Source organism: Rhipicephalus sanguineus, chromosome 3 (assembly GCF_013339695.2).
Source record: "Rhipicephalus sanguineus isolate Rsan-2018 chromosome 3, BIME_Rsan_1.4, whole genome shotgun sequence".
In the NCBI taxonomy this organism is placed as follows: Eukaryota; Metazoa; Arthropoda; class Arachnida; order Ixodida; family Ixodidae; genus Rhipicephalus; species Rhipicephalus sanguineus.
In genome coordinates, this window is record NC_051178.1 from 13,216,824 (window position 1) to 13,241,404 (window position 24,581).

Sequence of the window (24,581 nt, forward strand, 5' to 3'; positions counted from 1 at the left end):
CCTTGTTGGGCGTATAACCCTAGATCAGTTAAGCCATTGCTTAGTTACAAATCTGGTCATTCAAAAATAGTGAAGAAGGGCATCGCTACGTCTACCCTCGCGGCGGCGATTCAGAAATCGTGCAGGCACCAAGTGGAACAAAGCTTCTCTGAACAGGTGTGTCGCCTTCAGGCAGCCGGCTTCCCGACACCTGTCATCACTTCTGTTTGCGAAGGTCTCATACGTCAGATCAAGAAGGGAGAAAAAAGTGTTGAAAAACAAGAGAGGTCAAAGAAATGTGCCACCATGCCCTACAAGCATAGATTAGCCCATGGACTAAAAAATGTGGCATCAAGGTACGACGTACAGGTACTATTCTCAGCAGGAAACAAATTAGGGAAATTGTGCCCGATGGTGAACAAAAAACTTGACAGAAAAAGCTCTAGCCAAAATAAGTGCGGTGTGAAACACAGGGACGCTTCAATACCCTGTGCACTAGGGGTAGTGTACAGAATTCCCTTAACATGTAAAAAAGCGTATATTGGGCAAACGGGGCGCTGTCTCTATACACGATTAAAAGAACACTCCGGATCCTTCAAGTCCTGCACGTACGCGAATCTGCCTTCGCACTGCAACACGTGTGGGTGTACGCCTTTGTACAATGAAACGACAGTGCTCTTCAAACATAGTGATCAGATGACAAGAGAACTGGTAGCAGCCTTCTATATCAAAAAAGAAGGGGAGTCCTGCGTTAGTCAAACATCGGTATCATTGCATGAAAAAGAAGAAATATTAATCAGTGGCATGTTTGTTTGACAACCATTTTCGTCGCGCCTGCGCAGTCACTCGCAGCCTTAAGTCTGTTAATGACGTAGACAAGGTCCCTCGCTGGCCCCTCTGCGCATGTTCTATATGTTTATCGCAAGTGTTCAAATTATTTGTTTGTTGCAATAAACCTCAGTTGAGAGTCAGCGCTTGTTTGTGTTCCCTTCTATCCGTCCCGTGAGTGTGTGCGCTGTTACCGCCCATAACTGGTATGGGTCAAGTGATTTGTTTCCTTCGAGGGAATGTATAAGTCGGCGGTTTATCATCTTTTCAAAGAGTTTACAGAGGCAGCTTGTCAGTGCAATTGGCCTGTAGCTCGCAACGGAGGATGGGTCCTTGCCCTGTTTTAGAATCGGAATGAAAATGGCTTCTTTCCAAGCCGAGGGGATCTCGCCGGAAAACCAAACAGCATTATACAGTGAAAGGAGGGCTTTTTGAGTTTCAGATGGCAAGCGTTTCAACATTTCATATACAACACGGTCAGAGCCTGGGGCGGAATTATTGCAGCAATTAAGCGATGCTTGTAGCTCAGCTATGCAGAAAGGTTCATTGTATGCTTCGTGTTTTGTGGATTTGCCCACCAGTTTCTGTTTTTCGATTCGTGTTTTGTATCGTTGGAATGTTTTAGAGTAGTGCGATGAGCTCGACACCTCTTCGAAGTGTGCGCCTAGGAAGTTCGCCTGGTCTTCCAAGCTGTCGCGTTGTGTGTTTACTAGAGGAAGTGAATGTGCTTGTCGACCTGCTACCCTGCTAACCATGTTCCACACTTTGGCCTCCTGTGTATATGAATTAATGCCGATAGAAACTTCTGCCTACTTTCCCTTCTTGCCTGTCGACGCGTTCTCCTGCCTTGAGACTTTATGTTTTTAAAACTGTTAAGATTCTCGGCTGTCGGAGAGTCCCTGGGCAACCTCCATGCTTTGTTTTCTTTTTTGCGTGCATTTTGACACTGAAATAAATAGTCAACTTCGCGCCAAATTCACATTCACACAGAAGAAGAAACACAAGACAGGACGGGCGCTCACTTACAACTGTTTATTCCTTGAGGAAACAGGCTAATATACACCCACTTCTCATCAACACATGCGCAACATGCTCGCTTACCTAATCATGCTATCGGACACATTCTCTCTAGATACCGTACTTCCGAGTCATACAGGCTGAGTGACGTCTCGCTAACACAATTGATACCCCGTTTCCAGGGCTGGGCAGTATCGCGATACAAAAGTATCGCGATAGTATTTCAGAGATACTTTTGAGTATCTGTATTTCTGTATCGAGATACATTTGAGAAATGTATTTGTATCTCAGTAGTGAAATACTTTTACGATGTATCGCTTGTATGGCGATACAGTGCAGGACACGCGTATCTCGTTGCATGTTCTTTTTGTCGGAAATGAGTTGACGCGTGTTTCCAAGGGGGTATGACGGTTTTTTCATTTGTTTTTGTGCCAAGACAAGTAAAGGTGCGCCGCCGGTCGCCGATAGAAAGGGCGGCGATAGTTTCCCCTCAAGCACAGAATGGCCTATGTGGTAAAGCGCGCGACGCCGCAGACGGCAGAATCGCGGAGGCAGTGTTGTCGGCCTCTGCCGACAAAAGTCGATGTCTCTCAAGGCCAGTGCAGCTCGCCTAGTTTTTGTCCAGTGGCAAACCATTCCTTCGTGACCCCCCGCGCGGATACCGCCTTGGAACAGAGGCTTTGCAATGCTTCGCGTGCGTTCAGTTCTCAAAGCGGCGGCACTTCTAAAAGCAGTTCCCATAGTCGCGGCGGAAATGACTAGAAGATGGCTATCTTTGTCGTGCTTTCAGCCACCTCTCCAGCGTGTCAGGGTGCGTTCCTAATTGATCACGAGCGTGAAACGGTCTTTTATGGTACCAGGCTCCCCCACCGCCGGAGGCGACTTCGCCTGTTGCGGCTTGCTGAAATGGGTGCTGGTAGCGTCGGTGGTGGTGACGCCTTTATTGAAGAGTGACCCTTTCGGCCCAGGCGACGAGTGCTTGCTGTAGTTTCTGATGGGGCGCTCTGAACAGCTGTCCCCCATTCCACGTTTGTTTAGAGAGCTTGCAGTAGCTATTTGGGTGGGCTTACACCCTCTCACTCCCAAAGAACGTGATTTTAGGAAGCCAATTTTTGGATTGCGCAGTTTCGACATATTGGTCTCCATTGCGCGTATGTAATTATGACCGGCCTATATCGGCAGCGGAATCCTGAGTCGTCTGACCCGGCGCTGACCGGGCCAGACGGCTGAGGATTCCGAAGATGGGGACCGACTTGGGCTTCTGAGCGGTCAGAACAACCCATGTGAGGGAGGAAGTGTTTCAGTATCTAGATGGCGCGAGAAGAGATGTCGCCGCGCTCCAGAGCTATCCGGCTATTAAGGCGGTATTTATTCAATATAACACGAATTTGTGCCCGTCTGCAGCTCTAGACTTTTTTTTCTTTCGCGAGTCTTGTGCTGAGGCCGAATCGACGCTGCCTAGAAGACAGCCTGCTTCAGAAGCTCACACAGCAACCTACTCAGCAAAGCCGATCTTACGTGCAAAGTAAATGTATACTTTTTCTCAATTCACTGGTGTTCATTAGTGATTCGATTGATTTGCTTAAACTATGCTATTTCTAGCATAGCTCATTTAGTTGTCACCAAGCATGTCGATTTCGATGCCCAATGCTTGTTACTGTTGCTGTGAAATAGTGTACTTTTTTATTGCGATTGATATGTGTAATTATGTCATTATTACTAATTATGTACTTTGTTAGCCCCCCTCCCCCTCTGTGATGTCTTAATGGCGGTGAGGGTAGCGTAATAAACAAATAAACTAAAAGTTTCAATGCACTGCAACTTTACTTACACCATTAGGCTGCACTTATAAATGTCCTTGCGGAGTACGAGCATCTTTGAAATAAAAAAGAAGTATTCTAGTATCTTTGCAGTATCTGTATTCCGGAATACTTTTTTCGTCATATTGCAAAAGTATCTCCGAAATATCCCGTTACACTAAAGGCAAATGTATCTCACTATCTGTATTTTAGGCTTCCGGTCCATGTATTTCGATATCTGTATTCCGGAATACTTTTCCGAGTATCTCTGCCCAGCCCTGCCCGTTTCTTTATGTGATATGCCTCTGAAATTTCCCGCGCTACCTTGCTTTTACTTTTTCCCAGGATCCTAATCTGCGTGAAGCATGGTGTGCATCCACATGAAGCGACATGCGCGCCTAACTGCGCATCGGCCTTATTCTTTGCCGTGAGAGCGTGTTCCCTCGCTCGATCATTAACGCAGCGCCCCGTTTGGCCAACATAGCTCTTCCCGCACGATAGGGGTATGTCGTAAACCAATCCGGTGGCGCACTTCGTGAACGGCCGCGCATGCTTCTTTTTGCAGCCTTTCGGCTGTTTAGCATGACTTCCATTGATGCGAGGGCACAACTTCGCCAGTTTGTTTGGGGCGGCGAACACCAGCGGTACACCATGCCGACTCGCCACCTTTTTTAGGTTGTGTGTAACCTTATGAATATAAGGCACCACCTCCGGCCGTTCTTTATCCTTTCGTGCTCCGTTGGGCCTTTTTTTTACCTTCTGCAGAAGGCATTCCGCAACCGCATACAAAATCGAGCTAGGGAACCCGGCGACCTTCAAACGGTCTAATTGTGCACTAAAACTAGACTTCATGAGATGCGGACACGACTTCCGAAGTGCGGACCCCAGGGAAAGCATTGCAATGCCCCTCTTCACGGTTTTCGAGTGGGCCGAACCAAAGGGTAAAAGTTCCTTCTTCGCACGGGGGGAAAAACACCAGCAAACATGACTGTCACAAAGGGTTAGTTTTAAACTGTAGGACCCCATCGTCAGGCAGTTCATGCGTAAAGGACAAACCTTGTCCGTTCTGCCGAAAAGTCTCTAAAACCTTATCCACCATTACTTGGTTCGTCAAATCTTCCCGTTTTTTTTAGTAAAATCAGAAAATTGTCTACGTATCTAAAAACTTTAAAAACCATTTCATTGCTAAACATTTGCTCCAGTGTTTTGTCAATCTGTGAAAGAAAAATGTTGCACAGCAAAGGAGTAACACATGACCCAATGCAAATTCCTTGGCGCTGCAGATAAATTTTACCCTCATATGACACAAAAGTGGAGTCAAGATAGGCTTCCAGCAGTGATAAAAACCTATCCGCAAGCATGCCTACTGAACCTTGAAAGTCAACAATTCCGTTCTCATCAATACAGGTCATCACTGCCTTAAAAAGACCATCATGTGGCACTGAATTAAATAAATCCTCAATGTCTACTGAGAATGCAAAACCAATATTATGGTTATCCTGCAGGCACTCAATCAAATCTTCAGACTTCTTGACCATGAAGGGATCACTAACCCTAAGCAGGTTAAGCTTTTTTGTCAGAAAGCGGCTGACGTTTCTTTGCCACGATTCTTTTTCACTTACAATCGCCCTAAACGGAATGCTCGGTTTGTGCGTCTTTGCTGTAAAGAAAATATCTAGCGCCTCCCTTTTACTCTTAACTATTTCTTTTGCCAAATTATCAAGCGCATACCTTTTACATAGCTTTAAAATCTCCCCCTTGGCTCTAGCCACATTTCGCTTTACAGTCACAAAGTTTTTCATAACAGCTTGTCCAGCCTTGTCCCCATAAAGTTCACATGGAAGCACAACAAAACCACCGTCCTTATCCGCTTGCACAGGCTTCAGACCACTGTCCTTGGAAAATTTCACGACACCGGAAACCTGGCGATCCGTAGGGTTCCCTCCGCTCCGTGGTGTTTGTCTGTGCAGGCAGTCCATCCCTTCGAGCAAACACCTCTCCTGTGCTTCTTGGCTTGCTCTTTTTGCCACCCCTCTGTTCATGGCAATCATTTCGTGCGCAGCTACGCAGGGCTCAAGGCCAAACTTTGGACCTTTTTCCAGTATTTGCGTACCATTAGCAGGCAAAGCGGCACCCCCAAGAACAACCACGTTCTTCTTTCCTTCAGTCCCACTGTCTGTCCTTATTCTGGTCAACAATTGCTTGAGAATACACATCCAGTTTCCTTCAATTAACCGAGCCGCAAGCTGCCTCATAGCACGTAAATTCCTCAAGGCGAGCCACTCGGGAAACTGGCTATAACACACCACTCTGAGCCAGTCACTGAAAAGGCGCACTTGACGCCACATCTCCGAACGCTCAATCTTGGAAATTCGTTTAACGTGAGACCAGGGAGGCCGAACTGGACCAAACATGACACTTACTTCTTCGCGAACGAGTCCTTTCTTGACACAAAATCCAATGTACCGGGCACGGCATGTTGCGCGAAGGATGTTGGCAATCAATACGTTTGGATGACGAAAGGCAGCAGGAACACAAAAGGAAGAAGAGCCCTCTGTAGAAAAAATATACTCTAGTAGAACTGGCTGTCGGGCTAGTTGGTACATGTCTGAATTAAATAGTCAACTTCGCGCCAAATTCACATTCACACAGAATAAGAAACACAAGACAGGACGGGCGCTCACTTATAACTGTTTATTCCTTGAGGAAACAGGCTAATATACAACCACTTCTCATCAACACATGCGCAACATGCTCGCTTACCTAATCATGCTATCGGACACATTCTCTCTAGATACCGTACTTCCGAGTCAGACAGGCTGAGTGACGTCTCGCTAGCACAATTGATACCCCGTTTCATTATGTGATATGCCTCCAAAATTTCCCGCGCTACCTTGCTTTTACTTTTTCCCAGGATCCTAATCTGCGTGAAGCATGGTGTGCGTCCACATGAAGCGACATGCGCGCTTAAATGCGCACCGTCCTTATTCTTTACCGTGAGAGCGTGTTCCCTCGCTCGATCATTAACGCAGCCAGGGGCGGAGCCAGAAATTTTTTTCGGGGGGGTTCAGCCATGCCTTATGTATGTTCGTGCGTGCGTTTGTATGTATGCGTGTATATATACGCAAGCAAAACTACAAAATTTCGGCGGGGGGGGGGTTGAACCCCCCCCAACCCCCCCCCCCCCCCCTTGGCTACGCCTCTGAACGCAGCGCCCCGTTTGGCCAACATAGCTCTTCCCGCACGATAGGGGTATCTCGTAAACCACTCCGGTGGCGCACTTCGTGAACGGCCTCGCATGCTTCTTTTTGCAGCCTTTCGGCTGTTTAGCATGACTTCCATTGATGCGAGGGCACAACTTCGCCAGTTTGTTTGGGGCGGCGAACACCAGCGGTACACCATGCCGACTCGCCACCTTTTTTAGGTTGTGTGTAACCTTATGAATATAAGGCACCACCTCCGGCCGTTCTTTATCCTTTCGTGCTTCCGTTGGGCCTTTTTTTACCTTCTGCAGAAGGCATTCCGCAACCGCATACAAAATCGAGCTAGGGAACCCGGCGACCTTCAAACGGTCTAATTGTGCACTAAAACTAGACTTCATGAGATGCGGACACGACTTCCGAAGTGCGGACCCCAGGGAAAGCATTGCAATGCCCCTCTGCACGGTTTTCGAGTGGGCCGAAAGAAAGGGTAAAAGTTCCTTTTGACACTCAGTGTTCCACCACGGGACACGTCGTTTCCCGGACAATCCAGTTGTTTGTGGGATGCACTTAGTTGCAGCATCCGTGAGAAAAGCTGTGAAGTACTCTACGGCTCCATCTATGTTTAAACCACACATAACAGTCCAACTAGAAACTTTGCGAAACTTTTCCCAATCGGCTTTTTCAATGTTCCATTTGGGAAACTATGGGGGGCATTCATACATTATCGGTGCACTCAGAACTATTGGAAAGTGGTCGCTTCCATAAGGATTATCACCAACTTTTCATTTGAATAAAGGTAGAAGTGATGGAGATGTAATGGTGAGATCTATGGACGAGTAGGTATTGTTAGCCAGGTTATAATATGTTGGCTCTTTCAGATGCAACAGACACGCACCGGAAGAGAAGAGGAACTGTTCAATCAGACGACCTCGTGCATCGCAGCGAGAGTCGCCCCATAGACTGCTATGTGCATTAAAGTCCCCAAGGACCAGGTAAGGTTCGGGGAGTTCATTTATTAGACTGAAATTAATGTTTTTGCAGTTGGTAGTGTGGCGGTATGTAGAGCGAGCAAATGGTGACGAGTTTGTTCAAAAGAACCGCTCGAACAGCCATTGCCTCGAGGGACGTTTGGAGTGGTAAGTGTGTACATGCTATTCCTTGATTAACTGCAACGGCTACACCACCGGATGATGCCATGGCATCGTTCCGGTCCTTTCGGAAAATAATGTAACTACGTAGGAAGTTGGTGCGTTTGGATTTTAAGTGTGTTTCTTGTACACACAGCACTTTTGGTGAGTGTTTGCGTAATAGTTCTTGGACATCGTCGAGATTTCTAAGGAGTCCTCTGACGTTCCATTGTATAATTTGTGCTTCCATATTGGAAGTTAGGTAGTGCTGTGTGTACGAAAAAGAAGTTACTGTTGCTTAAGTGGAAAGTTAGAGCTCAAGTAACAGGGCCGTCATTGGGCCCCGTTATCGGCTTTTTTGTTTTCTTAGCGCGCTCCAAGGAGCTACGCCGCTCTTTCGGTACCAGGGGTACCGGGGTTGTGTCCAGTGCCTCTAACGAGGCAATGGACGCCCGCGTACGCGAGCTGCTAGTTCGGTTTTCCGACCTCGCCTGGCAAGGCGTGGTCGTAACACCCGACGACCCTGGAGTCGCCTGGATCAGTGGCTTGGTAGGTGGAGCAGTCTTGACTGCTGCCACCACGGAGGCAGCCGCCACGGTCGGTGGCCCACTTTGCGTGGGCCGGGACAGTGGCGGTGGCCGATGCGACGCTGCCCCCTGACGCGCCGCATCAGCATAGGTTTGGCCGTGAAAGGCCGAGCACCTTCATCGTGCTTCTTTGAATGAGATGTTTTCTCGGACCTTCAATGAAATGATGTCTTTTTCCTTTTTCCAGTTTGGGCAGGCACGTGAATACGCAGCGTGGTCGCCGTCGCAGTTCACACAGTGTGGCGTTTCATTACAGGTGTCCGAGGCATGGCCTTGGACACCACATTTCGCACAGGTAGGTCGACCACGGCAGCTCTGAGAGCCGTGGCCAAATCTTTGACATTGGAAGCATCTGCGGGGGTTCGGGATGTATGGTCTAATAGCTGTTTTAGATGTGAAGTATCTTAAGGCGGAGCTCAATCCGGTGGTGGTGGTGGTGGTGTGCGGCGTGACCACCCTTACTGCGCATGCGCATACCCTCTCCACTCACCCACTCCCCTCCCCTCTCCACGTTCCCTCTCCACTTTCCCTCTCTCCTACCCCTCTCCACTTTCCCTCTCCCCTCCCCCTTTCCACTCTTCCTCTGAAACGCGGGCTAGACATGCCGCAATTCTCTCCTGCGCAACGCCGCGATGAGCTCGTGCGCATGCGCGTCCCCTCCGCTTCTCTCTCCTCTCCCACGCTGCCCCCCTCTCGCCCGCCTGTCTACCGCGTTCCCCGCTCGCCCTGTGAGAACTAACGGCCAGGCTATATGGAAGATACGACGCGCGTAGCGTCCCTATTCGCGTTCCACGACGCGAGGTCGGTAGCATGCCCAACGAACGCCAACGGAACGCGATCGTGCAAGTGCTCCGGCTTCGCATCGCCTCATGGTCCCCTTTAGCGGGAGATGGTGTAATTTTTTGTGTACCCAGTTTCAATGCTCTGTGGCAGTTCACTTGTAGAAAAGCTGAGTATTAAGTGTTTAGTGGGAATTTTTGGTTGTTTCTCCTGATTGTAATTAGCTTCACATTGGTCACGTGCTGGTCTTTCCAGCCTTCGAGGAGTTCCGTCTCAGTAAGATCGAGGAGGTCTGTATCTGATACGACTCCACGTGCGGAATTCATGGATCGATGGGGTGTGACAGTGATGTGGATTTCGCCGAAAGTTACGAGGTTGTTTAATTTCTCAAACTGTATTTTGTCATGAAGTTGGAGAAGCAGGTCGCCACTGGCCATTTTTGTAACTTTATAACCAGCACCTAAGGTGGCTGTCAGTGTTCTGGATACTACAAATGGGGACACGGTTCTAGCTGTTTTGTCAGTCTTTTCACAGTGCACTACGTGATAGGTAGGGAATATTTCTTTTGGTCGGCTTAGAAAGTTGAGGTCTTCGGTGCGTACACGCTTTGAAGCGGCACGATCGCTTATTAATAGGAATGCTCTATGCATAATAATGGAAGATGATTCGGCAGCGATGGCGGCCACCCACCACGGAGCCCAACATGGGGACGCTACAAGATTCACGGAATTGAAAACATGCAGACGCCAGCCGTACACCGCTACTATAACCAAATGCGCATAGACCAAGGTTGGCTACTTGCACAAGGTTAACCCAAGCCACCTATGAAAATTGCGAAGTAACTGAAGGGAATAGGAGACAGGACAGCGACGAAAGAAGATAGGAAAGTGAAAGATCAGAGAGAGGGATAGGAAAAGGTGACCGCCGATTTTCCTGGGTGGGTCAGCCCAGAAGTGCCGTCTACGTGAAGCCGGGGCCAAAGGGGTGTGTTGCCTCTGCCGGGGGTCCTTAAAGGTCCACACACCCGGCGCCTGCTCAACCCCCAGGATCCCCTTTTCCCCGGACACGGCAGAGCCATGCACGGCTAGGCGTGGGAGGGGCCGAAGCCCCCCCGTTAGCTCGGGTCAGTGGTGTCGCTACACACCAAACGCCTGCTCGCGCAGACGCCCCTGCGGGGTAGGAAGAAACGTGCCGTGGGTATACCGTACATTCATTGCGTATCTCACAGGCGAAAGAAATTAGGAAGTAGATACGCCGTTAATGTTGTTTTCACGGCTCCCAATAAGCTAGGTAAGATATGTGCCGCTGTGCAGAGGAAGAATGAGCCAGTAATAGACAAGAAGCGAACCGATATTCGTTTCGTAAAACACAAACAAATTCACTGATTACCGTACAAGTGTGGTGTATAAGGTTCCGTTCAGCTGCGGCCGCCTCTACGCAGGACAGACGGGCCGCTGCATTAACCAGAGAGTAGTAGAACCTAAAAGTTCACTAACCAGAGGCTCACCTTCTAATCTATCGTTACGTTGTCGAGAGTGTAAATGCACGCCAAAATTTTATGAATGCGCAGTTTTGTACCGATCGACATAGGAATGAAGAAACGCGTCTGACGATTGAGGCATGGCATATCGAGAATAGTGGTAGCGCATGCGTCAGCCAACTGTCGATTAACTTGCATAAAGATGAAACCAAATGCCTTAACAGTTATCTTTCGCGTAGGCCCCAACGCGTGCCGGACTGATAGGTTCGCCTATTGCATGGGCATGCGCAGATAAGTTTTCGTGCCTTCTTTCTTTTCCGCCGTTGTGCATCTATTCAGTTGTTAGTCGGCGTTTGTGGCGTCCTGGCTTCTTTCTTGTGTCCGTGTTTGCACGGCCTGTCTTTTTAGAATGAATACTTCCCAACTAGCTCAGCTCTCTGTTATTGTAATCGAAATCTGGTGATCGCAATTTCTGATTGTCGAGACTGACAAGCAAAGGTTTGCAGGTTGTCTGCAGAAACGCGAAAAACCGCAGTGTCATATTCGCATGCTCTTTCTAAGAATCTGAAAAAGATGGCTCTGCGAGCTAATGTTCGTGTTGCATTTTCTGCACCTGATGAGCTGTCCAAGATTTGCAGGATCACTGACCCGAATCGCAGAAAAGTTGCAGCAGGTACTAGAGTAAGGATAAGCATAAGAATAAGGATACGTTTGTCCAGTGCACAGTCCCCGTTGTATGTAGTGTGCCGTTATCTTGCGGCAAACTGTTCTCAGGGCATGTGCCTCAATTTTATATTTAATGAGCACAAGTACAACGTCCAAAACAATAAGGAAGACAAGACAACCTAGCTCGTCATTGTTCTCGCTACGGGTGCTTTGCGTTGTATCAGTTTCTGGAGTTGAGTGCCGTCCCCAGAAAGTGAGAACAGATCTCACGTGAGATTGGTTATAGAAGCTGACTTGATTGATAAACATGGTGATCAGTGTGTAAGCACCCCTTCGATTGTTCTTCTTCACAAAGAAAGCGAATGTCTGCGCATGATGTGATTATCTGCTCCTTGTGATATGTCAATGCTTTAAGGTAGGTCACCACCTTAGAGAAAAAATTTTACACTTGCAGTCCAAAGTTATAATTACGGTTTTGGCTTGTAGGGCTTAGGTAAATTTAAGTTTTAGAATGATGAAACTGCTGAAAATGCAAAAAAAACAAAATTCATAAAAATCAAAATCTGCCTAAATATGCATGTTGCGCCAACAGTCATATCTACGACATGGTTGGTGTGATTGAGACAAGACTTGTCAGGTACGTAGTGAGGACACTATCTTGTGCACCTAACCTCCACCATCACCCCATCTCTGATCTAAGGCGCGTTATCGTAAAAAGAATGAAAAAGTTTATATTTGAAAGGTTTCTTTTGCACACAATTGGCCCTAATAGAAAAAGTTACAGCTCGTTTTCAATAATTCTGCTTGAATGCACTACTCAACCTGTAGAGAAATAGTATGCAAAATCATATGTAGAAATGTTTATCAGAAGGAAAGTTATCACTCTTCGCGTAAGTGTAGGATGCAAAAAATCATGTTTTGAGAAAAATGGCTTTAAAGATTTGAATCGGATGTCTATATATTAAAGAAACATTCAATATGTCTGAAATTCTCCAGGATCACAGCTTCGGACCTCCTCTAAAGCGCCGCATTCTCCTTTTGAGCTACCTGACGAGCATATATTAAAGACGATAGTCTTTCTTAGGATACTTAAACGGAGAAATTTTGGTCTGTCTTCCTGCCTGTCTTTCTGTTTGTCGGCACGTCCCTCGATTCAGCCACTCGGCCAAAGTTGAACCACTTGCCCAAGGGCCAGCCGTCTTGAACTGGTACGGGTGTTCATACTTGTGAACGTTGTCGCTCAAAAATAAATATCGCGCATATATGAGGCGCAACATCACTAGGTAATTATTAGGCGGTGTGTTCAAATAGAAAATGCATACATAGGTAATTTTAAAGACCCTAGTTTCTTAAGCTGCGCTGAAAATGTGACTGCGCTGAGACTTGCCTTCCTCCGTGCCCTCTGCACGAGCTCATTGTTGTGTTCCGGTTTCGGTTCTGTATTGCACTGTACGAATGCCATGGGGTGGTGGTGAAAAACTTTATTTTTGAGAAGGCCAAAAATGTAAAAAAAAATGAAAAAGCAGCTTTGAGGGCGGCCTTCAGGCTGCCGGTTGTAGGCGCCACTCTGGCATTCCTGTTTTACCCAGGCGACGTGTAAATAAAAGAGTGTGTGGAGAGTACTCGTTGAGTGAAGACGTTTCTTCTGCTACAGCGCTTCGCGCCAAACCGCGTGTTCGGGCTGGCTGGTGTCCCCGCCGGTCGCGTTGGTCACCGCCGGCCTTCGCCTGCTGCTGCGCCGGGACTACCAGCCCGCAACACAGCACTCATGTTTTCCGACGTATTGCCAGATGGCGTCCATATCTCACACAGCGCCTCTTCTATCGTCTTTACACGACATTTGCAGCGAAGCACGCAGATACGCGGCCAATTTTTTTTTTTCTAGCTCGTTTTGCGTCTCCAGCTCACTCTGATCTACATGCGCCACAGCGGGTCCACGCTTGGCATATTCATTCCATAAGTTGCGTTGATGCTTCTTTTTCGCCCTATACTTTGCCACATTTCATGGACTACTATAACTTTCTCCTTGAAAGGCCAGAACTAAGTCGATGAGCTCGAAGTGGTGTAGGAAAAAGCACAGACAGCCGAAAGAAAACGCGCGCAACCTAAACAACAGAGTGCCGCAGCTGTGTAGTGGGAATTTTCAAATAAGTCGAAGCCATCACGCCCCACAAGCTTAGGAATCTACTTAGACATCTTAGCATTACGTAATATGTATGAGGAAAACATTTATGATGACATGGCAAGTGTTGTGAAATCGGAAACCTTCAGTTTCGGTTTCGAATGCGTCTAAGAGGGATTGGAAAAATGGTCATAACATTCGAACAGCTCCAGATACTTACATAATTCTTTTTGCTAAATATTCCTGAATAGACAAGGAGCTTGAAAATGCCAAATTTAAAAAAAATCATTTTTTGAATGCGTTTTTGATGGTGGTGACCTACCTTAAATTCTGTGCTTCTACAAAAATAAACCAGCTGGAAGTCAGCGCCCATTTATGTCTGTGTGTTCGTCCGTTGTTTTCGCGCTGCTTTTTACGGCAGTGCAAGAAATTTTGATCGTTTACTCCGCACATGCAGCCTTCCTGCGTGTTCGTGCGCGCAATCGCTTGGGTAGCACTCACCAAAAGACAGCTCCGGCACAATGATGTCTGTCGAGCCAAACTCCCACCTCTTGGGCACAGAAAAGCCTGTATTGATGAGCTCCATTTTCACAGCGTTCCGTCCAGAGGTGGCTTTCAAGCATATCTGGGTCACACGAGGCAAGCACGCGTGTTTTGTCTAAGCGCAATATCTGAACGGACGGGGTCGTCGGAAAGCGCTATCGATAAGCGCTGCGTGACGCGATAACAGGCGGTGCACTAATCGCGAGAAGCTCGTACTCAGCTGCAGCGCATTAACCATAGCGGAAGAGCAAAGAACTCGCGTTGTTTACAATTGTCAGGGGAACAGCTTGCGGGCAGAATTTAACCGGTGTTTTCTATTTATTTTCGCTGCCTTCTTGCGATCATATTAGTGCCATTCTGACTTGTGTTTGTTTTTACAGCGAAAGCTGTTGTGAGATCACAACAACGGCCGTTTTCGGCGCCGTATTTGTCCGTGGCCACCGCTGTCTGTAACCGCTATAGCACGAAATAACAAAAAAAGCGAAATAAGAAAACATATCAGGGATGGAACGGAGTTCGAACCTGGGCCCTCTGCGTGGCAACCAAGTGTTCTACCACAGAGCCATGCCGGTGCTTTTGGGGGCGAAGCAGCTTAGGGTCTAGGCTTGATCGTCGTGTGGTGTTCGTGCTCACGGCACAGCACAGTGTAAAATTCCCTAAGAAAGGTTTAACAATAGACTCACATCAATCATAATTGTGACACAACAATATAAAACACCCATAAGCACAAACCCTTTATACTAGTCGGCGATTTCAAAGTAGAAATTATGGACCTTAGGACCTAGCTTTGTCGTCGACGCTCACTGTCCGCTGTCATGGTGGTTAGAAAACCGTTGCTATAGTGGAAACATATATATTTATGTCAATTAAAAAAAAAGGTTCACAATGGACGAAGAACGATCATAATTGTAACAGAACAATATAAAACACCTACAAGCACAAATCCTTTATACTAGTCGGCGACTTCAACGTACACATTATGGACTTTAGGACCGAGCTTTGTCGTCGACTCTTTATGTCACTTTATGTCACTCAGTTATATGTATGGGGCAACGCTCGGGTAACATATGTAAGACATAAAAAAAGGTTGAAGAGTACAGTTATGTTTTTCTTTGTTCGTTTTCTCCTTGATATGGATTGAAGTCCCGTCAAGGAGATGATCGACGTCGAGGAAGCAGGAGGCAGGTTGGAGGTAATAAAAACTTGAAGGTATATTGCAGCGAAATATTTACAGTCATATGTACATCTTGCCGAAGCATACTGATGATAACATAGACATCAACAGCGTCTTACTCTTCTACTTAACTTTTCTTAATTTATACCCTACAACACTGTTACTACATACGACGAAGCGAGTCTCACTGTTCGACCACTAAGTGGTTACGGCCCAGACAAAAGTTGCATCGTACGGAGTCTTACTGATCTATCAGTTAAGTGATTACAGCCTAGACTGAAGGGAAACGAATTCCGTCTAGTCTTAAGTACCCTGCGATAAACAAAGAAAAGGGGAGGTGGCCACTGGTGGTCCGCCTCAACATTCCCTTACCCAATCCGTTTATCCTTAGATTAAGCCACTCCCTACTGGGCTGTCACTAATCTCGACAGCAGTGTCTTTACAGTGTAGACAGGCGCTTTGGCACTCTTTCCCATCATGGCTCTCCCTCTCCTTATCTCACGCTTTCAGGGATTCTCACGTTCGAAATACATCGGTATTGTAGCCCTGGTGCATTCACGCCATTTTCCCACACTCATCGAGTTGAACCCACAGGGCCAGTCGTTAAACGGTTCCGGGAAACAAAAGGCGTTTGCGTGTCCTTGCCTCCCTCGCATTCGGACCTTGCATTGCTGCGAAAGCACATGTCGGTCGTTAAAGTGTCCCTTCGAGCGACGGCGGGGAGCAGGAGACGTTTGCCCGCCTCATCTTCCCACGCGTTCGGGCCGCTCTTTCCCAAGCCGGTCTCTGAGAAGGGGACGTCGCTTAACCGCAACCCCTGAGGGCCAGCGGGGTAGACAAGCTGCTCAAAGGAAGCCGTTTGCTTTCCATTGGAAATTCCACAGCCAAAGACCGTGCAGAGAAAGAAGCCGAGAAAGAAGCTTTGTACAAACGTACAGTGCCGCGCCGTCCCTTCTGCACGATCGACTTATGAGCGGCAAAACATAACACGTCCCCCCTAAAGAGTACGCTGGGCTGTTTTACGCTCAGTGATACGATAAAGCACTGCCGCGATTAGGTCACTGGACTTTCTAACTATACAACAGTCTACACAAACATCAAACACAAATGCAAGACAACAAGACAGGAGAATACAAGAAACGTAAACAAGTACATGCTAAACAATCAAGCACACCATTGCTGTATCACGCAGTAAGATCACTAGTGTCTGTTTCTTGAATTGACAATCACACAGTCCACAATATACAGCAGCAAGTGGGCAGGAACATTCACGTCCCCCCCCCCACTTGGCATGGCACTGTTATTCTGATGGCTTCCATAAACTATTCTGGAGCCTAGATAACGCATCCGCATTACCGTAACATACGCCCTTCCGATGTTGTACTGACACATGGTATCGCTGTAAAGCCAGCGCCCATCTTGTCAATTTCGTCCCGTGCGGAGTCGAAGTTGTAAGGTACGACAGCGGATTGTGGTCGGAAATGACGTTTACTATGGCACCGAAAAGCCAGTAGTCAAACTTCTTTAAGGCCCATATTATTGCGAACGCTTCCCTCACAATAGTCGACCAGCGCATCTGGGTCAGTGAGAAGCGGTGGCTTGCGAAGGCGATAGGCTTCTCTTCCCCATCGGCTGACATTTGCGCCAAACATGCTCCCGCCGCCGTAGCTGATGCGTCTGTGAAAAGCCGGTAGGGTTGAGATGGCTCTGGAGTGTTTAGCGCCAAGGCTTCGCACAAAGATTGTTTGAGAATCTCAAATGCCGCCTGAGCTTCCTCCGGCCAGGATATCTTATTAGGTACCGCTTTCTTCGTTAACAGCGTGAGCGCGCTCGTCACCTCTGCATATCCTCGGACGTACCCGCGATAGTAGCCGCAAAGTCCTAACAGGCTGCGTAGTTCCTTTTTGGTGCGCGGTGGTACAAGGTTCTTAATCGCTGCTATTTTTTTCAGGGTCTGGTGCATGTGTCCCTGAACCGACAATATGCCCCAGGTAATGTATGTGGGACTGCGCAACCTGACACTTCTCCGGACTGGCTTTCAGTCCCGCCTTCTCTAAGACCTTAAGAATAATGTCGAGATGCTTTAAGTGCTCCTCCCATGTGCTACAAAAAATAGCAATATCATCAAGGTATGCCGTGGCATACATTTGATGTTGCGACAAGAGTTTATTCACCATTCTTTGAAAGGTTGCCGCGGAATGTTTTAGCCCGAAAGGCATCACTTTCCATGCGTACTGACCCTCGTGCGTTACAAACGCAGTGAATTTCTGACTCTTCTCTTCCATCGGCACCTGCCAGTAAGCGCCTAAGGTCCATTACCGTAATGAACTGCGCTCTGCCTACTCGGAAAATCAATTCCTGAGGATTCATCATAGGCAACGCATCCGCTTTGGTGACGGCATTTAATGCCCTGTAGTCCACACACATGCGGATAGTCCCATCTCTTTTTTCCTACCCATATTACCGGCTGTGCGAACTCACTCTCCGTGGGCTAGATCAACTTCGAAGTCAAAAGTTCGTCAACTTGCCGGCTGACTTCCTTCTTTAATAGTTCCGGCACCCGATAAGGAAACGCCTTTTTTGGCTGGTTGCCCGGTTCTATTTTTATCTTACGTTCGTCTACCTTCGCTATACCCGGGGTGCCGTCAAAGAGTGTGCAATGTCTTTGGAACACCGCCTGTATTTCCGCCTGCGCGTCAGCATCAAGGCGAGCAACTTTCTCGCTCGTTAGCACTATCTCTTCCCGCTTTATAGTGGTCGGTTGTGGGGCATATTTCACCTCCCCAAAATCATGGTCCTCATCGAGGACGACCCCAATATGACTGACCCTTGCATAGTAAGGTCGAATGTTGTTGGCGTGGACACTTTTCACCTTTCCCTCAGATGTTTCGACGCGGTAAGAATGTTCGCGCTCACGTCTAACCACTGTGAATGGGCCTAGCCCTTTAGGTGACATCTTACAATTCCGATCATTGTCGAAAACCACAACTTGGTCGCCAACGTTAAAAGCTTTGAGCCTGGTGCTGCGATTATAAGCACTGGCGTAACTCTCCTGATGAGTTGCACTAGTTAGCACAGCAATATTAGCGGCAGTCTCGAGCTGCTCCTTAAGTTGCTGTAAATACTTAGCGGGGTTTTCTCTCAATGTTGCGGGCACCGGCATTTCTCCCGTCCACGTCCTCTCCAGTATTAGAAGCGGTCCCATGGGATTCCTTCCATACAATAGACGAAACGGAGCTACTCCGGTTACCTCATGGGGAACTTCCCGATAAGCCCATAAAACCATTGGGATCAATTTGTCCCAATTCTTGGAGTCTCTTTGAATGACATGATACAACATGTTTTTCAGTACTCGATTCCACCTCTCTACAACTCCATTACTCTCTGGGTGTTCTGGGGTTGTTGGTGTGCAGCTTAATTTCTCCAGCATCGTTTGCGTGAGCTGAGATTTAAAATTAGTGCCTTGATCGGAGCAGATCATCTCCGGAACGCCTGTGCAAGTGAAGATCTCAATCAGTGCATCACAAGTCGCCTTAGCTGTCAAAGAGCGCAGTGGGACCACCTCTGGCCACCTCGTGCAAAGGTCCACTAAGCACAGCGCGTACTTATGCCCTCTCGCTGACGGTGTGTCCAGGGGTCCGTTTACATCTACAATGACAACTTGGAAAGGGTGTTCTGGTCTAGTGAGCGGAGTTATGGCACCTTATCCGTGCGACGCCTGTCTGAACGAATTTGACATTCATGGCACGAACGACAATGCTCTAATATCTCCTTCGCCATACCCGGCCAAAATAAGTTATACCTAATACGAGCTTTTCTTTTCTTTGGCCCTAGATGCGCCCCGCATAGTGACTCATGAGCTAAGTGCATCACCTCAGTGCGCTTATCTTTGGGGACAACCAGCTGACTCACTCGGGTGTCTGCTATTGAGTCGCAGTGGTATAACAGTCCGTCTGAAATGAACATGCCGGATTTCCCACTACGAGCATCTTCCCAACATTTTTTAGCGTAGTGTCACCCAACTGCACTTTGCGGAACCCTTCTCTTTGGCCTAACGACGCCTCCCTTTCTTCGTCAATTTGCTCTTCTTCCCCGGAAACGTCTTTTTCCTCTAAGGTAAGACTGCAGACCACTACTTTTGGTTTCTCTACTGCTTGTTCTGCCTCATGAGCAGGCTCGGCCGGTGTTCGACAGGGTGCCAGAGAGCTGCTGGCCTTCAACAAAAGTTTCCAATCTTCCTCGGTCAACAAACAATCTGTGCCCTCGACGAGCTCATTAGTTAACGCGCAGAGCAGGTCGACGCTTTGAGGTTGCGTCACCACTCGCGGACTATTTAATTTGACCGGCAACGTAGCTCGCCTTGCCTCGATAGTTTTACCAAAAGCAGACACCAATCTTAACGTGCCAGACGGCTCTACTAAACTTCGCGGAAGCAGACTCTCCCGAATGACAGTTGTCTCACTCCCTGTATCCAAAATCGCATCTGCGGGTACATCTGCACATGACACAGGAATTAACTGCAGTTTATTTGTGACTTCACCCTCGTGTTTCAGAGACTTCACCTTTGCGCTAAGGACTCCATCAGGTATTTCAATTTCCGTCTCGTGGGCTAAAATTACCTTTTGGACCTTCCGCTTTGGCTCGGTAGCCTTCTTCGGGTTGTTTGCCTTACCACTAGACTTCGGGCACTCTTTAGCAAAAGGGCCTGAGCCGTGACATAAGTGGCATTTCAAAGCCCCTTTCTCTACACGTGTCGCCGGCTTCTGCCCCATTTCTACAGTTGGTTGCTTTGAAGCACGCCCTTTCCCTTTCGCTTGTTCGAACGTTTGGAGCACTTTAGTGATCTCAGTTGGCCTAAGCCATACCTCGCCTTCTCGTAGTCTCACATACTCAAGACACTCCGTACTAAGCCCCGATTTTATACGATCAGCAACCATGAGTTCTGCCATCACTTCTACCGTGTCGGCCTCTCTCACTTGGAGGTAGTAGGAGAAATACGTTTTCACGCGGGACGCGAACTGCGCCCACGTCTCTTCCTTTCGCTTTACTGCTCTTTCAAACCTCTGCAGATACTCTGCCGGAGAAAGCTTCAGTTCCGTCAGCACTGCCGCTTTAACTGACTCGTAATCTGCACTGTCTTCAGGGTTGAGGTTACGCAGTAGGTAACGAACTCGTTCGGTTAGTGCTGGCATAACCAAATGCACGCGACTCTCATTCGGTACTCGGTAAGTAGCAAAAAGTTTTTCTACCTCCTCAAACCATAATGGTACATCCGCGTCACTCGGCAGGCGGAACCCTTTCAGCACTTTTGCACATTGTTGGATAGAGTCAAAACCCAGTCGCCTATGATCACCCGTCTCCGACTCATGGTTGGACAACGTGCCATTGAGACGATCAGCGTTCATTCTATTCTGCACTAGCTTTTCGTACTCAATCTGAAGATTGAGCCTTTGAATTTCAAGTTCGAGCGTTCTCGTATCCCTTAAATTTGGCAAAACCTCAGATGCCTGCTGCATCGATTCTTGACTCGGAGTAGGCACTCTCGCCTCATCTGACTTATCAGAATTTAGAATACCATCATTTGATGGCTCTCGCCTCCGATCCATTTCCGCTACACTCGCACCTTCATCTCCATTAGGCTTCATTGTTTCAGCACCCCCGCGTGTTCTCACCATGTGCTCTACACATAAACTGCCATGCCAACTTGAGAAAGACGCAAGAAATCCTGCTCACCCTTTGCTAAATGCTCTGTTGTTCCTGGACCTCCTCCATGGCGCCGGAGTTGACTGCTGTGGGACCGTCTCGACGTTTCCGCTGGTGGCTGTTGGATGCCTTGCCCCTCGGGTCTTCTCAGCGCTGGCCCAGTGTATGGTGCTGTAGAGCTCGCCGATCCTGTCGACTGCGCCAGTTATGTTTTTCTTTGTTCGTTTTCTCCTTGATGTGGATTGAAGTCCCGTCAAGGAGATGATCGACGTCGATGAAGCAGGAGGCAGGTTGGAGCTAATAAAAACTTGAAAGTATATTGCAGCGAAATATTTAGTCATATGTACATCTTGCCGAAGCACACTGATGATAACATAGACATCAACAGCGTCTTACTCTTCTACTTAACTTTTCTCAAGTTAGAGCCTAGAACACTGTTACTACATACGAAGAACCGAGTCTCACTGTTCGACCACCAAGTGGTTACGGCCCAGACAAAAGCTCCATCGTACGGAGTCTTACTGATCTATCAGTTAAGTGATTACAGCCTAGACTGAAGGGAAACGAATTCCGTCTAGTCTTAAGTACCCTGCGATAAACAAAGAAAAGGGGAGGCGGCCACTGGTGGTCCGCCTCAACATTCCCTTATCCAATCCGTTTATCCTCAGATTAAGCCACTCCCTACTGGGCTGTCACTAATCTCGACAGCAGTGTCTTTACAGTGTAGACAGGCGCTTTGGCACTCTTTCCCATCATGGCTCTCCCTCTCCTTATCTCACGCTTTCAGGGATTCTCACGGTCGAAATACATCGGTATTGTAGCCCTGGTGCATTCACGCCATTTTCCCACACTCATCGAGTTGAACCCACGGGGCCAGTCGTTAAACGGTTCCGGGAAACAAAAGGCGTTTGCGTGTCCTTGCCTCCCTCGCATTCGGACCTTGCATTGCTACGAAAGCACATGTCGGTCGTTAAAGTGTCCCCTCGAGCGACGGCGGGGAGCAGGAGACGTTTGCCCGCCTCATCTTCCGACGCGTTCGGGCCGCTCTTTCCCAAGCCGGCCTCTGAGAAGGGTATGCTTCCATATTGCTAGCGAACACACACAAAGGACGACATAGAAGGAGACAGGACCACCGCTAGACTTCAACTGATTTTTTAATCGACATGAAGGACACAATACATTTCTTTGCGCACGCGCAGGTGCCACGTCACAGACAAAGTTTATCCACCGAGCAAAAAGAAGAGAAATTCTCCGCCGCCTATCGATACCGCCAGTTCGCACGTGGTTTCTTCTTACACAGATAGTCCAGTTCTCTTTTCGACAACGCGATGGACGGAGTGCTGACACATGTGTCACCCGCCTTGTGAATTTCGACAGCTTCTACTATTTCCCTCTTTCTCTGTTCCCCGCCAACGTACATCACAGAAGTGGCGTCATATGCTGGAGTACAACCCTCGCACTTCTTGCAGTGCATCGCCAATAAACCACCCCCTGCAAGCGATCGAACAGCCGTGTGATGCTCCCTGAGCCTTTCATTGACGCATCTGCCCGTCTGGCCAATATACACCTTGCCACAAGCAAGTGGAAGTGTGTAGACGACTCCCGTCTTACAAGCTGTGAACTTTGATTGGTGTTTCTTAGCACACCGCGGCTTCTCAGGTTCCGTCACAGCAGAACAGAGCCCAGCCAGCTTGTGAGGAGCCGTGAACAAGACACCAAGACCGCAATTTCGCGCCACTTTTTTGAGCCGGTGGGAAACTCCGTGAATGTACGGGATTGAAACCCGTAGCATGCGTGTGGCAGAGTCCACCTTGGCCGCATTCCCTCTAAAGCTAGCTTTTAGCTCCCTCAAGAGCGCTTCAGCAACCGAGATCACGGTTTGACGAGGGTAGTCCGCCTTATGAAGACGTGCAAGTTGACCACTCAAACTTGCCTGAACATTGTGCGGACAGGACTTCTGCAGGGCTGCACGCAGGCTATTCGTCACTATTCCCCGCTTCACCAGCTTCGAATGGGCTGATGCGTAATTAAGGATCTCTTTTTTGGAACGTGGCTTGTACATCCAGCATATGCGCACGCCCGTGAAGCAGATAGATAATTCTAAAAACTGAATAGTGCCATTGACAGGCATTTCATGAGTGAAACGCAGCCCCCCCCCCCCGCACACGCCTTAAAAATATCTAAAATGCTAAAAACAGAGCTTTCACTATTCCGTAAGTTGTCAAGATTAAGAATTAAAAGAAAGTCATCTACGTATCTAAAACACCGGACCACGCTTTTATCAAGTCGCTCAGCAATACGCTTATCACACTGTGCTAAATAAATTTCACTAAGAACGGGGGCTAAACAAGACCCTATGCAGATTCCATTACTTTGGATAAAGCATTCTTCTCGGAAGCGCACAACGGTTGCCGTAAGATAAAAAGAAAGTAGTTCTAAAAAGTTATCAATTGACATGCCACAGGCATTTTGAAAATCAACAGCACCCCCGTTTTCAACGTGATCACGAACTGCCTCTAAAAGGCGGTCCTGCGGAATACTATAAAATAAATCTTCTACATCAATGGAAAATGCAAAGTTTCCGTGTGGTTCTTCGTGTTGCTCAGTTAAAAAGTCTACAATATCCTTAGAATTCCTCACACCAAACGGATCCGTCACCCTGAGTAGCTTCAGTTGTTTCTGCAGGAACCTAGAGAGAACACCTTGCCATGACCCCTGCTCAGACACTATAGCACGAAAAGGTATATTTTCCTTGTGTGTTTTTGCCGAAAAAAATATTCTCAAGCTGTCTTCATCTGCAGCATTAATCTGTTTCCTCAAAGACGGTTTGTTTAAATCTTCACACATCGACAGGCATTCTTTCCACACCTTAGCTAAGCGTCCTTTTAAAGGAACAAAATTCTTAGTAATAGCTTCTTTCGCTTTTTCCAGGTACATGTCGTTCGGTACAACCACAAAGCCCCCTTCTTTGTCAGCTGTTAACAAAGCATAATTTTTCATCTTTAGATACTCGATGGTGCTACGCACCGACAGTTCAGAAGAATGGCCACTCACCGCCTTTGCCAATACGCAGTCTAGGCCCTCAGAGATACACCGCTGTTTCTCGTCAGGCTCAGCTCTATCAGCTATTTTTCTAACCATAGACACAAGACTTGCAGGCTCTTTCTTTGGCTCTACACAGAACTTAGGACCGCATCTCAATACGTTTTCAACAAAATCTGGCAGTGGCTCTTTCACCAAGGAAGTCACCCCTCCTTTAGTGTCATCACAGCGCACCTTTTGTTTCTTCCAGGACAGTAGAACAGGGAGACACTGCTTCCAAAGGAACTCGGTGCACGTTGCTGCTTCGCGAAACCAGCTCCGCGCCAAGGCAGCTCTTGTAGACGGACAGTCCGAACGAGACGCCGCGTACGCACTCAAACACACCTGGTGGAACCGGATGTGCCTCCAGAGTTCAGACCGTAGCATCTTTATCATCCTTCTTGCATGAGCAACGGACGGCTGGTAGGGCAGAAAGAGCTGTTGTACCTCCATCGGTACGAAACCATTCTTCAGGGCGAACGACAAAATCCT

At 47.9% G+C, this 24,581-nt stretch overlaps 1 protein-coding gene across 1 annotated transcript in view; it reads right to left on the bottom strand.

The window, feature by feature from the left end:
• The window catches only part of LOC119386454 (uncharacterized), a 339,529-nt gene extending 325,287 nt beyond the window's left edge, over positions 1–14,242 (bottom strand). The window contains exon 1 of the mRNA XM_037653740.1: positions 14,090–14,242. Coding sequence (XP_037509668.1) covers positions 14,090–14,174 — 85 coding nt within the window. The 5' untranslated portion in view covers positions 14,175–14,242. The remainder of the gene's footprint in view (positions 1–14,089) is intronic.
• Between the last annotated feature and the right edge of the window lie 10,339 nt (positions 14,243–24,581).